Genomic DNA, 16,133 nt, shown 5'->3' on the forward strand with positions numbered 1-16,133 from the left:
AGAATCCAGTATTCTCAGTCTCCAGCAGGCGGAAGGTGGTGAACCCTATCAGTCTCCTTTCTTTCTGTCCTTTTATTTTTCATTAAAATATTATTATTTTTTTTTTTTACAAGGGTCTGGTCTGTGCACCTAATTTTGGGAACCTTGGTAAGAGGAAGAGGTCCATGGGGGCTTCTTTGGGTCCTCGGGGGTATTACACCTGGAAGGCCAGGTCCCTCCCCTCAATTCCTCCCTGTATGTGGTGAATGCCCTGGGTCTGGGGCGGTAGAACCCAGTCTCTTCAGGAGAAGAGTTTCTGGTTCTGGAAGAGACAGCCGTTGTCTTACTAAAAAAAAAAAAGCACCTTTTCGCGCCTTTTTTCTTTTTCTTTGTGGTGCCTTTAGGCTTTCCGTTGGCCAGTCTGAGGAAGTTTAAAAAAAAGCACGGCACGGTAGAGAAATTGAAACGCTGCGTGGTCTATCAGTGTTGCGGCGTCGGAGCCAGTGGTCGCTGCAAGTTTTGCACGGTTCTGGAGTTTCCAGAACTGGGGCCTTCTGCTTCTCCTTCGACTACCTCAGGGGGTCTGTGCTGATGCTCCAGCAGCTCCCGTTTTGGCGGGAAGTGCCGCCATCTTATCTCCCTTTGTGGAGCAGCTGGCTCCTGCAGTTCAGCCTCAGCCTAACAGTGCTACTCCCTTATCTGACAAATCTGGAGGGGGTTTCCCTCCAGAGTTTGTCTTGCAGATGTATAAGGCGTTTTTAATGCAGAAGTCAGCACCCCTTTCCTCTTCTGCTGCTGCTCCTCTGGGGGTTAATCAAGCAGTGGTGGCTAAAAGACCAAGGAGGTCCTGGCATCTGGAGGAGGACTATGAGTCTGACCCAGACTTGGAAATGCCCTGCCTTGCAGACCAAGACCTTTCTCAAGGGGATCCTTTGGAGAAGGTCTCTGAACATTTGGATTCTGAAATGGATGTTGCTATCCCTGGGGAAGATCCCTCTCTGCTGTGCATTTTTCATAAAGATGACCTGCAGGAGTTAATATCCCTGGTCTCTTCTACTCTGTATTTTGAGGGGGACGAGCTGCCAGCTTCTGAGCCTCGGAAGGTGGATCTCTTGTTAAAAGGCCGGTTGTTCGGAAGCCAGGTAAGACCTTTCCCATGCATCAGGATATCAGGGATGTAGTTCAGACTCAGTGGGATTCCCCAGATGCAGTCTTTAGACTGGCCAAATCCATGGTCAGTCTCTATCCGGTGCCGGAAGCGGACAAGGGACTCTTAAAACCCCCCTGTAGTAGATGCGGTTGTGAAGAGACATACAGTGCCTGTAGATGGGGGATCGGTGCTCAAAAGATGCGCAGGATCGTCGCCTGGAGTCCGTTACTAAAAAGTAGTTTTGATGTCTCCGCCTTAGCAGTGCAGGCGGCTATCGGTGGTTCCTTGGTGGCTAGAGCATGCTTCCGGTGGTCAGAAAAGGTGCTTCAAAGATCCCTGTTGTCCAGGTGGTCCTCTCAGAGGGATGCCCTGTGGAAGAGACTCCCACTCTCGGTGCGGGAGAGAGACAGTCTCCTGTGGTGGCTCCGGACATCCGTCCTGACCAAGGGAATGCCCTTGGATACTCTCCAATGGATCATGGTAACCACGGATGCCAGTCTGAAGGGCTGGGGTGCCCATTGCCTGGGTCGGTTTGCCCAGGGTCTATGGTCGCAGGAGGAAGCGTCCAGCTCCATCAATCTGTTAGAGACAAGAGCAATTTGTCTGGCACTTCGAGCTTTCGGCCCTCTGTTGGAGGGTTGCTCAGTATGCATCCTGTCAGACAATGCCACAGCGGTAGCATATGTCAGTCGCCAAGGGGGAACAAGAAGTCTTCAGTTAGATCAAGAAGCAGCCCAGCTTCTGTCCTGGGTAGAAGGTCATCTCTTAGCTCTTTCTGTGGCTCATGTGGCAGGAATGGAAAGTGTTCAGGCGGATTATCTAAGTCGTACCACTCTGGATTAGGGGGAGTGGTCCCTCAGCGATGAGACATTTCATCAGGTCGTCGCTGGGGACTTCCAACCATGGATCTGTTCACCTCAGTGTCCAGTGCGAAGGTACTGAAATACTTCAGTCGCTGGAGGGACGCAAAGGCTCAGGGGATCGATGCTGTTCTCCAGCCGTGGTCAGGGGATCTGCTGTATGTCTGTCCTCTGTGGCCTCTCTTAGGTTGGCTAATTCAAAAGATAGAGGAACACAGGGGCCTGGTGATCGTGTGATAGCTCTGGATTGGCCTCGCCGACCCTGGTAAGCCGATCTTCAGAATCCTCTCATTGAATCTCCTGTCAGGTTGTTGGATCATCCTGGGGTGCTAGTTCAGGGGCCGGTATGTCATCCGGACCCAGTTTGATTTTGTCTTACGGCTTGGTTGTTGAGCGGGCGAGATTGACTAAGAGAGGTTGTTTGGCAGGAGTAGTTTCTACCATGCTTAGATCTTGGCGTCGCTCCACGTCTCTTAATTATATCAGAACATGGAGAGTTTTCGAAACATGGTGCGAGGAGTTCGGGATTCCTCCCTTGCAGGCCTCAGTGACGCAAATGTTGCATTTTTTACAGCGGGGTTTCGAAAAAGGTTTGGCCCTGTCCTCCCTCAAGGTCCAAGTGGCTGCTTTGTTTTGTTTCAGGGGTGGGATTCAGGATAAGTCCCTAGCGTCCCATCCAGATCTGGTTCATTTTTTTAAAGGGCGCAGGTCTTCGCCCTTGTCGCACATTTTCTTTTCCTTGTGGGAGCTGAATTTGGTTCTCTCAGTTTTGGTCCGTTCTCCTTTTGAGCCTCTAGCATCGTGTACTCTGAAAGATTTGACGCTTAAGGTAGTTTTCCTGGTGGCTATCGCCTCGGCTAGAAGAGTCTCGGAATTACAAGTGCTCTCGTGTCGACCACCATTTCTGGAGTTTGCTAAGAACTGGGTGGTCTTGAGGCCAGTTCCGCCTTTTATTCCTAAGGTTTTGTCGAGGTTTCACGTCTCTGTCTGTCATTTTGCCCATCCTCGGTTCCTCGGCGGGTTCGGAAGAGCAGTGTTGCCTCAAATGTTTAGATGTCCGAAGAGCTCTCAGATTTTATTTGACGAGTACAGAGGAGTTTCGGCGGATGGAGCAATTGTTTGTACTCATTGGAGGAGTCCGAAAAGGCCTGGCTGCGTCTAAGCCCACTATTTCTTGGTGGCTCAAAGAGGCAATTTCCTCTGCTTATCTGTTGGCAGGTAAACCAGCTCCTGTGGGGGTTAAAGCACATTTCATTAGGGGGCAGGCGGCCTCCTGGGCCGAGCAGAGTTTAGTTTCTCCCATGGAAATTTGCAGAGCAGCAACTTGGTCTTCACTGCATTCTTTCTCCAAGCATTACAGATTAGATGTACAAGGCCGTCAGGATACCGTGTTTGGAGCACAGGTTCTCACAGCAGGGCTGCTAGATTCCTGCCCTTGACTTCACTGCTTTGTTACTTCCCATCAGTCAAGCTCTGGGCCGGTCTGGAGGGACGCTAAGGAAGGAGAAATTAGACCTTACCTGCTAATTTGCTTTCCTTTAGTCCCTCTGGACCTGCCCAGGTCCCGCCCTTTTTTAGTGCATTTTCGTGTTTCTAGGTGACATGAGATGTTGGTTACAGATGAGATGTTAGTTACAGTTTGGTTGTTTCAATAGTTTAAAAAAATGTTTTAATTAGGTTTTTTCTTAAGCATACCGAGAGCATGACACTTCATCTATTTTTGGCTGCATAGGTTGCCAGGTGTGCAGCTTGTGTGTTGCCATTATGTTCTGCTTTGCTACTGTATACTGGATTCTTCTCTCTCTGGCAAGGGCTCTTATTGGCTCACTGGGATGAGTCCGAATTCTCAGTCTCCACCTGCTGGAAGGCGTGCACAACCCATCAGTCGAGCTCTGGGCCGGTCCAGAGAGACTAAAGGAAAGCAAATTAGCAGGTAAAGTCTAATTTCTCCTTGTAAAATGCATTCTGGCTATTCCCCATTGAGCCATGTATATCCATATGATCAGTGAGTAACAGTTTTATCCAGGATTTCACAATTTCAAAAATGTAACATACAAATCTGTTCTTTCTACTGAGGTCACTTATATTGGAACCAAATGTTGGAACTCTATTCCTAAATTTATTAGATCTCATTAAGATTACCTACAATTCTGTAAATTATTGAAACCCAATTTCTTTTGAAATTCATCTCAAAATCCATCTCACTAGATTTTACTATAATAAACAGTAAAATTCAACTTTCTTATTCTATTGTGACTCAGTTACAAATTTAGAGGTTCACTTAGCAATTATATCAATTCCTACAAATCGTCCATATTACTCTGTCACTGTACAATATTATTTTCTATATTGTAATCATTACTCTATATTTTTAACTACAGTATGTAAGCCACATTGAACTTGAACCTACGTTTGGGATAATGTGGGATATAAATGTCATAATGATGATGATGATGATAATAGGATCAGGCCATTTGGTCCGTAACATTCTTGGAGCCATTTCACAGGTACAGTGGCCTATTTGTATGATAAGTTATTAAAGATAGTCAGTAGCAGATCTGCAGTTTGTTCCTTTAGAATTCTGGGGTGAATACCATCAGGTTCCAGGGAGTTTGCTACTTTTATAGATTGCCAGTTTGCCCTATGACATCTTCTAGATTTCACACCATTTTTTTACAGTTCTTTGAATTGTAATAAGAGTGGTTCTGGCATAGGTGCCTCAACAACATCCTTTGCAGTGAAGATCAAAATATAGAATATGGTAGCGCAGAAGAACCAGTGTACTTCCATTATAATGCTATAGATCTCAGTTGATCTCTGGCTTTCACTTCACTTTATTTTTATAACTAAGAATATTCCCCCTAATTTTATAAACTTGGGTGCACAGTTTTGTGGTCAGTATGCAAAATTGGACGTGCAAGTTAATAACATAGCGCCTGGCATTAAAGTGGGTGCTAATTGGCTTTAACTGTCAATATATGACCCTTAAGTGGTGTTAGTTGGTACCAGTTTGCAGTTATACCCGTAACTGCATTTAGGTGCTATTCTGTAAACTTATTCAGCCAGCAGCAGTGAGCATTTTTTTTTCTTTTTTAGCCGGTGCCAGCATTATTTCCAGATATTCAGTCTAGCCACGTCTGGGCATTGGCGTTGAATATCCAGGTTTATACAGCTGGCTATCTCTCTTATGTGATTAAGGGCGGTATTCAGCATTTCCTCAATCCTAACTTTCCCTTGAGCTAGAATATCTCTCTTTTACTTCATGCTTGGATCAGAAATGGTTGAGCTTTAAGGCTGTGCTTTCTTAAGGCGTTTCCTTGAGGGAATTTAAATATCAACTGGAAAACAGGTTTTTAGAAGGATATGCTTGGGGGAGGTGAGAGGGAGAAGGTTGGCAGAGAAGCACTTTTTGTAAAGTAGCCAGGATAGTCTTCTAGTGACTGGGGCTGAGATCTCCCAAAAATTATAGCAAGAATCATAAGGAGAGGCTCACTGCGGTTGTTTAATATTAACTAGTTATTTTCAGACGTTTGAAATAACTTTGAGTCCTAATAGGAATGACAGAAGTACGCAGAGATGACCTTGGCATATATATACTGTTCTTGGCATATAAGAGGAACAGTTTCTTTCTGGATCATCGTCTTCAAATGGGATAGCTTTTTCACATACCAAGACAGGAATAAACCTCTCTCCTAAGCCAGGGTATGTGGAGTGTGATTTCAGTCTCAAATTTATTTCTAAACTTGTTGTGGTACTTCCATTGTGCCAAAGAGATCTTCCTTCTGGAGTTCAGAAGATGTTACATATAAAGGCAATTTATCCAGGTGTGCTTAGAAATTCTTTTCAGTCAGGCCTGTGACTCCCAAAACAATGGGAAATATTTCTGTATCCTCCTGTCAGTTTCTTGGTTGTAGACTATATTTCTTTGTACTTGAAGATCTTTTCTCTCGCTACACAATTCACAAAGGGGCCCTTTTACTAAGGCACGGGAGGGCTAATTCATGGCTAGTGGGCACCAAATCAGCACTACTGCCGAGTTAGCGCATGCGCCCGGCAGTAATTCTGAGTTTGGCGCATGCTGAATCCCATGATAGAATACATTTCTATTTTCTACCACAGGGGGCGTTCCTGTCGCTAATCAGCAGTTGTTGCACGCTGCATGGTTACTGCAGAGGTAGTGTGTGAGCCCTTAACTCTAGGTCAACAGGTGGCGGTAAGGGCTCAGGCTGTAAATAGGCTGCGCTAGTTCTAATTTCGGTGCACGCCCATTAAAATAAGCCCTTTTTCCCAGCCGTGGTAAAAAAAATGGCCCAGTACGCGCTCAAAACACACACCCAAAACACACGCCCGCACTACTCGTAGGCCACTTTTTACTGTTGCTTAGTAAAAGGACCCCAGAGTAAATACTTGGGACTGACAGTGCTATGATCAATGCCATTCTGGTGTTTTTTCTCTTTCATCACTGTCTGGTTTTATGGTACTCAACTTTTTTATCAGTTGGAATGGGGATATCCCATGTGATCATAACTCCTTCATTCTCCACGATTCTGTTATGCTTTCGGGAAGCTTCAGTGTCCTAGCTAGTGATGTCCAGCATGAACATCCACTTTACAAACTTTTCCTGTTCATAGTTTTGGATGTTTCAAACAAGGGGCATGGACATTATTGTGGCAGCATAGGAATGTCCATGTTGTAAAATATCTCGATGTCTAGTACACATCAAAGGCATCCACAAACGTCCATGTTTGGCGACTGTCAGCAGGATGAGCGGAGGCTAACATTAGGGGACTTCCTTGAAAAAGTGATTTAGTGAAACATGTGCCGTGTCAGATAAGAATCCCCCTTAAGCCGACTAGATCAGAGAGTACATTCTAAAGATGAGTATAATAATAATTTGATGACAGTATCATTTTGAAGAATGTTTATGCATAAAAGAATTCTGAAAAACATAGCATAGGAAGGAGGTTGTCAAGGAACCAGTCAAGACCAGAGTATATAAGGCGCTGTGTATGAGCGAGCCCTTACCGCCACCCCCATGGCCGTGCGGCAAGTGCTTTACTTGACGCCCGGCCATTTCCTGTAGATAAAGCGAGACTGCCCTTTTTACCAGCTGTGTTTTTTTTATCTAGATCTGCTTTCAGTCATGTCCAAGTTACAAAGTGCTCGAATTGAGCAGCTGATCACTGAAGGGATTAAAGTAAGACTCTTCCTTAATCCTCCAGTGGTTGTTGTCCTCTTCCCTCTTCCATGAAAGTGAAACTGAAAGGAAAATCAGGCTCTAGGTCATGTGCAAGGTATTATGGCCATTCTGAACAAAGCATCAAGCAGGTCAGAGGAGAAGCCTAGTGCTAATTATTATTATTATTTATTGCATTTGTATCCCACATTATCCCACCCATTTGCAGGCTCAATGCGGCTTACATAGTTTTGTTATGACATTGTCATTCCAGAATATCAGATACAGTTAGTAGTGTGTGTAGAGATTAAGTAGGGACGAAAGAGGAAGTGATTGGGCGGGTGATAGTAGAAGTGGATTTTCATAACTGGTTGGGTTGGGAAAGTGAGTTAGTGAAGCTGTTGGTTCTCGTTGTAGGCCTTGTTGAAGAAGTGTGTCTTTAGAGATTTGCGAAAGTTATTTGTTTCGACAGTTGATTTCAGGTCTGGGGGTAGAGCATTCCATATTTGCATGCTCGTGTAGGAGAAGGTAGTGGCATGCATCAGCTTGTATTTTAGTCCTTTACAGCTGGCGAAGTTCAAATTGATAATTTTGCGGGATGCTCTTGTGGCGTTTCTGAGAGGTAGGTCCACTAGGTTCAGCATGTAGATCGGGGCGTCTGCATGGATAATTTTGTGTACAATCGTACAGCTACATTGCCTCATGCTAACCGATACGTTCACCCTTACCACCTATATAATGGGTGGCAGTAGGGGCTCACACACACTAATGGGAAAATTAACACGTGGCTGTTATTCAGAAAAATAGAAAAAATCAGCCATTTTACCTCAGTGGTAAAAATGGCCTAAGCGTGCTGGAATGACCTACGTAACGATGTGCTAAAGCCACTTTTACCACTGTTTGGTAAAAATGCCCCTTAGGGTTCTGGTGTATGTGTGTGTGTGTGTGTGTTTTTTTAAAATAACATACAGTATGACTTCATTATAATGTTTTTTGAACATTTACAGGTAGTCTTTTTATTTTTATATTATACATTATGCTGCTAATAAATGACCCTTGCTTCCTTAAACTTGTTACACTGCTCAGTCACAGACTAGTGGATACTATTACATATACAAATAAGGCAGAATTCACTAATTGACCACAAGAACAATCACTGAGGATTTGGCACGCTGTTAGTGAATGAGTACTGTGCATTAATAGATTTCCTCAGGCTTTGAGGTAGGAAATGATTTTTGAGTAGAGTGTTTATGGTGATGGTGCCTCTGTACAAGTCTCTGGTGAGTCCTTGTTTGGAGACCACACCTTCAAGAAGCTATAAACAGGATGGAGTTTGGGCCAGAGAGTGGCTATTAAAATTGTCAGTGGTCTTTGTCATAAGGCACATGTGGCAAGATGTCTAGTTATACTTTGGAACAGTGGCATTGCTAGGACTAAATGGACCCTTTATAACACTATCTCTTCCAAGGTAGTGGAGATCCTGGGGGGGGGGGGGTGTGAAGGAGGAGGAACCCCTTCAGAACGCCAGACACCCTGGAAAAAAAACCAAACACATTCCAGGCCTATTTAGTAATAGAAACTGAAATGCAAGATATCAGAGACTCACATTTCCCAAAGCTGACGTATTACAATTAATAAATTCAGAAAAACCCTGCATTGCTTTGGTCCCAGTGTCTCTTTCGTGCTTTTTAAAAAACTTTTTTCTTAACTCTTTTCCAGAGTCTCCTGTTCTTTATGACATTTTTTCTTTTTGTTCATCGTCCATCTTTCTTTTGCATCCCTATCTTTCCTATCCAGCATTTCCTCTTGCTCAATTATAGTTACACACTTCCTTTGGAAGAAAGGCAGGAAAACAGAGATCTGATAGATATTTTAAAAATGCATACCCCACTTAAACATAATCTGTTCATAATAAAAAAAAAAAAAATACCAACAAAAACTAGGCTAGGTATGCTTCAAGTACTGGGTTGAGAACCACTATACTACTACTACTACTTAACATTTCTAAAGCGCTATTAGGGTTACGCAGCGCTGTACAGTTTAACATGGAAGGACGGTCCCTGCTCGAAGAGCTTACAATCTAAAAAGACAAATGTACAGTTAATCATATAGGTCAGACAGATTGGGGCAACCTATATGTTCGAAAGGTTAGGTTCTGAATGCAGCATTGAAGAGGTGAGCTTTAAGCAAGGATTTGAAGATGGGTAGGGAGGGGGCTTGGCGTAGGGATTCAGGAAGACTGTTCCAGGCATAGGGTGAAGCAAGGGAAAATGAGCGGAGCCTGGAATTGGCAATGGTGGAGAAGGGTACTGAGAGGAGGGATTTGTCATGTGAGCGGAGGTTACGGGCAGGAACGTAGGGGGAGATGAGGGTAGAGAGGTAGGGTGGAGCAGCAGAGTGAGTGCATTTGTAAGTAAGGAGGAGAAGCTTGAATTGGATGCGGTATCTGATCGGAAGCCAGTGAAGTGACTTGAGGAGAGGGGTGATATGAGTATATCGGTTCTGGCGGAATATGAGACGTGCGGCAGAGTTCTGAATGGATTGAAGGGGGGATAGATGGCTGAGTGGGAGGCCAGTGAGGAGCAAGTTGCAGTAGTCGAGATGAGAGCGTGGACGAGAGTTCGGGTGGTGTGCTCAGAGAGGAAAGGGCGAATTTTGTTGATGTTGAAAAGGAAGAAGCGACAGGTTTTGGCAGTCTGCTGGATATGCGCAGAGAAGGAGAAGGAGGAGTCGAAGATGACCCCGAGGTTGCGGGCAGATGAGACGGGGAGGATGAGGGTGCCATCAACTGAGATAGAGAGTGGGGGAAGAGGAGAAGTGGGCTTAGGTGGAAAGACGAGGAGCTCGGTCTTGGACATGTTCAGCTTCAGGTGGCGGTTTGACATCCAGGCAGCAATGTCGGATAGGCAGGCCGATACCTTGGCCTGGGTCTCTGCGGTGATGTCTGGTGTGGAGAGATAGAGCTGGGTGTCATCAGCGTAAAGATGATACTGGAAGCCATGAGATGAGATCAGTGAGCCTAGGGAAGAGGTGTAGATAGAGAAGAGAAGGGGTCCAAGAACAGATCCCTGGGGAACTCCAACAGATAGTGGGATGGGAGTGGAGGAAGATCCATGAGAGTGCACTCTGAATGTGCGGTGGGAGAGATAGGAGGAGAACCAGGAGAGCACAGAGCCCTGGAACCCAAAAGAGGCCAGTGTGGCGAGAAGTAAATCATGATTGACAGTGTCAAAAGCGGCAGAAAGAGCACCTTACAACAAAGACATGTACATAGTTTTAAGCCCACTTGAAACCCAGGGCTTTTTTTTCAGCTGGTATGCAGCCGTATGGAGTACCGGAATCTTTTTTCCTGCCATCCAAAAATGCCCTATCCACCCTCTTACATTTCTCACTTTAAACTCCTAGCCTGCAAGGTAGAGCTATTCTGGATCACATGCCTGCATATGCTATTTCAGCTGAAAAAAAAAAGGAGCTGGCTCTGGCACCTTTTTTTTCCTAAGAAGAAAGCACTGCTTAAAACACCACATGATCAAACTTCACTGCTATGTTTGATTTATTGAACATTGAATGCATATTTCTGGTTTCCAAATATGCTGCTTCAACAACATTCTATGCATTCAAATGTACTCTCCTGTTTTCACACTTACCAGGATGTGACCAACTTGGGACTGTTTGCTCCATATTTATCTACAAAAAAGGTGCTTAATCCTTTGAAGATATATCTATATAGATATAGGAAACAACAAAGGCCCGTATAGAGCAGCACAGAAAAAATAAATCTTCCCCACCCACCAAATGGTAAACGAAACAAGCACACAGGTAGAGGGTTTTCAGTTATTTCCCTTAAACCTGTGGTGTTTTGAACATAGTTTACAAACATTTTAGAGAGATGATTCAGGGTTTTATTTTATCTTTTTTAGATTAAGCAGTTTGAGCCTGTATGTAATAAGCATTTAAAACAATGCTATTCACACTTTACAGAATCCCCTATCCAAGCTGACCCCTGGAGTAGAAACTAGGCTTGGGAGCTGAACTCTTATCTCCCATAAGGCGTCATGCAGTATCATTGCTGAGGTTACCAGCCCACCCTTAATATGTGCTGTCCAAGACACTTTTCATACACGCAAACCTGTTGATTTGCAAATACAAGGAGAATCCATGAAGTGTTTTCAGCTTGGAAAACATATCATTTTCTGCTGCTATTATTCTTATTACATTTCTATAAGCAGCGTTTTGTAATCAAATGATTTACTAGAGTTGATTTATTGCTGTCTTTACAAAGCAGAAAACCACCTTGAAAAATCTATGAATTTTGGGCTCAGTTTGCCCCAGTTTATTTGTCAGCTGGATGGCAAAACTTGAATAGCACTGTTTATTCCTGGGATAAGCATCATGGAATCAACTTACTGTATTGGGATCCCGCCAGGTGCTTGTGACCTAGATTGGCCAGTCCTGGAAACAGGATACTGGGCTTGATGAACCTTCAGTCTGTCCCAGTACATCAGTGCTTATATACTTATTTACTTAGCAACTGCTATGAAGAGCCATATTTGCAGAATAAGGATATACTCAACACAAGCTGAAAAATAATCTTCAGAGCACAAAGGAGCAAGAATGGCATGAGTGGTCCATTAATACCCTCCTGTCATCTCACAGATATACCAGCAAACATTTGTTCACCCAAATGTATACATCCCTTTTATTCACTTCTGAGCCAGGGCAGGCCTATCCATTAGGCAATACTAGGCAGTCATTTAGGGTGACAGTTTATGGGTGTGTGTGTGGGTGGTGGTGGGGGGGGGGGGGGGGGGGGAAGCAGCAAACAGCATTTATAGTCAGAGCAAAATAATAGAGTCTAACAGACACACAAAACAAAGTTTAATATTTAAAATTCTGATGTCCAGTGATGTGTCTTTACAGGACAATGGTGCTGGGATTGAAATCATCAGTGTCTTGGTTGGGGAGGATGGCCTAGGGGCATGAAAATTTATTTGAGGGGGGACATGATAACCAAAATTTCACATATATACATACATACACACACACTTCTACCCCAGGGCAGATAACGAAACTTATACCAGAACTGGACAAAACCGAACCCTCTATACTTGATTGCTTAACTTACTTTGTCACCACTGAACTTTAACGCAATACCACTTTATTTCTCATTCCGGAAATGAACTCTCTATACCTGACTGCTTAAATTACTCTGTCACTTATGAACTTTAATGCAATACCACTCTGTACTTCTCAATTCGACAATGGCGATTGCTATTACGGCATAATGTAAGCCACATTGAGCCTGTATATAGGTGGGAAAATGTGGGATACAAATGCAACAAATAAATAAGTTCAGAGGAGCCTGATGACCCTTGTGTAGCTCCTATTACTTCCAAGAGCTGACAGTGTACTACTTGAGTATAAATAAATGATGCAAAGTGGTGACATGAGCATGGGCAATGATTTTTTTTTTATCTTCCTGCCCTTTAGTTCAAGACAACAGAACCCTTATTTTAGCCTCACTTTAATATTCCCTTATCTCTTATTTGTCCTGTTTGTCTGTCCTAATTAGATTGTAAGCTCTGTCGAGCAGGGACTGTCTCTTCATGTTCAAGTGTACAGCGCTGCGTATGTCTAGTAGCGCTTTAGAAATAAGTAGTAGTAGTAGTAGTGCTCAGTAGTAGTGCTTAGAATTTATTGAATTCCAAGTGTTCAGCATTTATTTGCTTTTTTGGATTTATTTATGTATGCGGGGTCTGTAAGGCATTTCTCTTAAATTTGAGAGGATTTATTTCCCCAGATATTTTCTTCTAGAAAATTTTCTAAATCTTGAATCTGGTTGAATTGCAACCAATTTTAAAGAAAATCAACCATGCCCCCCCCAATTGATCATCATGCAACCTTTAAATGCTGTATGCATTATCACTCTTTCTCAAGTAGCCACCGATTTGACATTCTGTAATCTTAGGAGTGAATGGATAAAAACACAAACCTCTTAATTTAAATGCAGATGCAGCTAGATTCAGCAACACAGGGCATGTCTCATTTCTAGGGCCAAATATAAGAAACTTCCAAAATTGTGTGAATGGGGTGGACACAAATCAGTTTGCTTGCTCAGTTTTTAAATAACACAGATGTTTTGCAAAAGGATTTCATTTTCTGCAGTTTCCCAGGTCCTGATGTTGAGAACCTAATGTCAGCGTTAGAGCTGAATAGCGCTGGCACTAACCCATGAAGAGGGCTGTAGCGCAGGAAACAGCATGTGTGCTGGAGATGGCTGCAAATTGTATTTAAATGTACTCAAATGGATGTAAATGAGGTCATTCAATATTCCCTCCCAGTGCTCAGAGGACAGCACACAAGCAAACCTTGATCTTATTGTTGGAAAAATATCGTCAGCTCAGAGCTGGCATTGGTGGGGGTGGGGGTGGGGGGGGGGAGAGGGTTTGAAGAAAGGATTTCTTATGATTCTCTTTTTAAAATCTGCCATTTTTGATTTTGTTGCAGAAGGAACCCCGTGCAAGCCTTTAAGCGCCAGTACTGAAAAATAAATGTGTGCCAGTCTGAGCAAACCTGAAATTGAAAACTCAAATTGGCACCTGTTTTCTGCAATTTAAATATAAGCTGTTCAAGTGAAAAAAAAAATATTGAAAAGCTTATATTTAAAGGCACAGAAGAGTGGCACCAATGTGTTCTTCACTTTTGGGGTTTTGCTGGCGTACGTACACAAGAGCTGTGCTTACTGTGAAACTTGTCTGTGCGTGTGCCAAGCACATTCCTTCCACTTGCTTTCGCTTTTAGAGCGTGCATATAATTTGAATGCCATTGAGCATTTGAGGGCTACGTCTCTGTGCTGTTCCTGCGCTATGGGGCCGGTGCTGTTTGCTTCAGTACCAGATCTTTGAGCATTAGGGCCCCAGAAGGGCAGACTGCTTAGAAGAAGGATGTGCAAAGAAGTGGACTTAACAGGACTTTTGTTTTCCAACTTTAAACTTAGCCTCACAACTTGCAGCGTGTTCTGCCTTTATAGATGCATAGCTTAGAAAAATTTCTCTCTATAGTTTGGGGAAAATAAACTTATTGTCCTCAATTTTTTTTTGAATATTGATAAAAGGTGATGCAGAGTAAAGTCTGTGTGTGTAAATCAGAACTACAAATAAGGAGGCGTAAAGGATCATAGGAGTAAATAAGTATTAAGAAGCATGGTTTGTGTAGGTTTTAGTTATCTGTCTTTGAATAATGTTTAAAAGATGTCTTTTTTTTCCCCCTGTTATAGGTCACAATGGCTAATATTGGAATAAATGGAGATGACTCATTTGAAACCTGTAAATCTATACTATATTCTCTGCGAATGGCAACATGGAATCAAATTTTAGATCCCTGGGTATATATTCTTCTTAGGAAAGCAGTGCTTAGAAAACTGTATAAGCTCGCCAGAAGGTGTTGTGGTGCCCAGGTCATTAACTTGCATACCTGGGAGCTCAGCTCTCTCAAAAACTCTCTGAAGGTTGCAGCAGTATCGGACTCACAAGATTGCAAGTGAAAAGTACACACGCTTAAAATCACCCAGGACACCAATACATGTGGAAAAACTATGAAATTAATATGATATATTACTATTGGACTTGTTTGCCATTTATATTCTGCTGGGTTTGTAATTTGAGTTGTTAAGACTGTCTGAGCTTATTTTGGTCAGAATAATGAGAGAACCCCTTCTTTTTCTGCCATTCAAGAGACGGGCAGACAGGAAAATCAGACTGTTTTTGAGAACCAGTATAGGGTTCTATATTAATGTGCTATATGTATATTTAAATGTACATATGCTGTATATTATGTATAAAGGTGGCATAAACCAATGTATATTCATATATGTATATATGAACATTTTATTTCATATTAATGTAGCAAATCCGTGTAGTAATCCTTCTGAATACCAACTAATTTGTCTATAATCAGGACTATTATAAACAAATATTTTTGTTAGGTATATCTGCACAAATGTCATCTTTTTAATCTTAACGTGTTAATCTGGAAATGTTAAGTGCTAATTATGTGCATTTATTTGGTATTCACATATGTACTTCCCTTGGATTATGGACTCCAGTCATACTGTACACTCTGCCATTTTGAAATAAGAGGCAATAATTTGGTAGGGGGACATTTTTTTCTTTGTTTAAGACCATATAGCCCATCCAGTCTGCACATCCATGCCATTTACCTCTCCCTTTTACTCCTAGATATCCTATGCACTTGTCCCAAGCTCTTTTGACTTCCGATACTGATTTCATCTGCACCACTTCCACTGGGAGGCCATTCTATGAATTCACCACCCTTTCCATGAAGAAGTATTTCCTCAGGATACTTCTGAATCTATCCCCTTTCACCTTCGTCCTGTGTATCCTCGTTCAAGAGCTTTCTTTCAATTGAAAGAGGCTAGCCTCCTGTTCATTTATGCCACATTGGTATTTAAATGTCTATCATATCTCTTCTCTCCCACCTTTCTTTGTGGAGGAGTGGCCTAGTGGTTGGGGTGGTGGACTTTAGTCCTGAGGAACTGAGTTCAATTCCCACTTCAGGCACAGGCAACTCCTTGTGACTCTGGGCAAGTCACTTAACCCTCCATTGCCCCATGTAAGCCACATTGAGCCTGCCATGAGTGGGAAAGTGCGGGGTACAAATGTAACAAACAAAAAAAAGTATATATACTGAGATCTTTCTCTTTCCCCATATGCTTTATGATGAAGACCACTGACCATTTTAGTAGCTGCCCTCTGGACCGACTCCATCCTGTTTATATCTCCTTGAAGGTGCAGTCTCCAGAATTGTAAACAATATTTTAAATGAGTTCTCACCAGAGCCTTATACAAGAGCATCATCACCTCCTTTTTCTTACTGGTCATTCCTCTCCCTATGCACTCAAGCATCCTTCTAGCTTTTGCCACCGCCTCTTCTATATGTTTGGTGACCT

At 43.0% G+C, this 16,133-nt stretch overlaps 1 protein-coding gene across 2 annotated transcripts in view; it reads left to right on the forward strand.

Annotated features, from left to right (window-relative positions):
• Nucleotides 1-15,591, forward strand: part of PTGFR (prostaglandin F receptor) — a 48,525-nt gene extending 32,934 nt beyond the window's left edge. For both annotated transcript variants that reach the window (XM_030208038.1, XM_030208040.1), the window contains exon 3: nucleotides 14,442-15,591. In XM_030208038.1, the coding sequence (XP_030063898.1) occupies nucleotides 14,442-14,708 (267 nt within the window). In that variant the 3' untranslated portion in view covers nucleotides 14,709-15,591. The remainder of the gene's footprint in view (nucleotides 1-14,441) is intronic.
• Nucleotides 15,592-16,133: the final 542 nt, after the last annotated feature.

Source organism: Microcaecilia unicolor, chromosome 6 (genome assembly GCF_901765095.1).
Source record: "Microcaecilia unicolor chromosome 6, aMicUni1.1, whole genome shotgun sequence".
NCBI classification, from domain to species: Eukaryota; Metazoa; Chordata; class Amphibia; order Gymnophiona; family Siphonopidae; genus Microcaecilia; species Microcaecilia unicolor.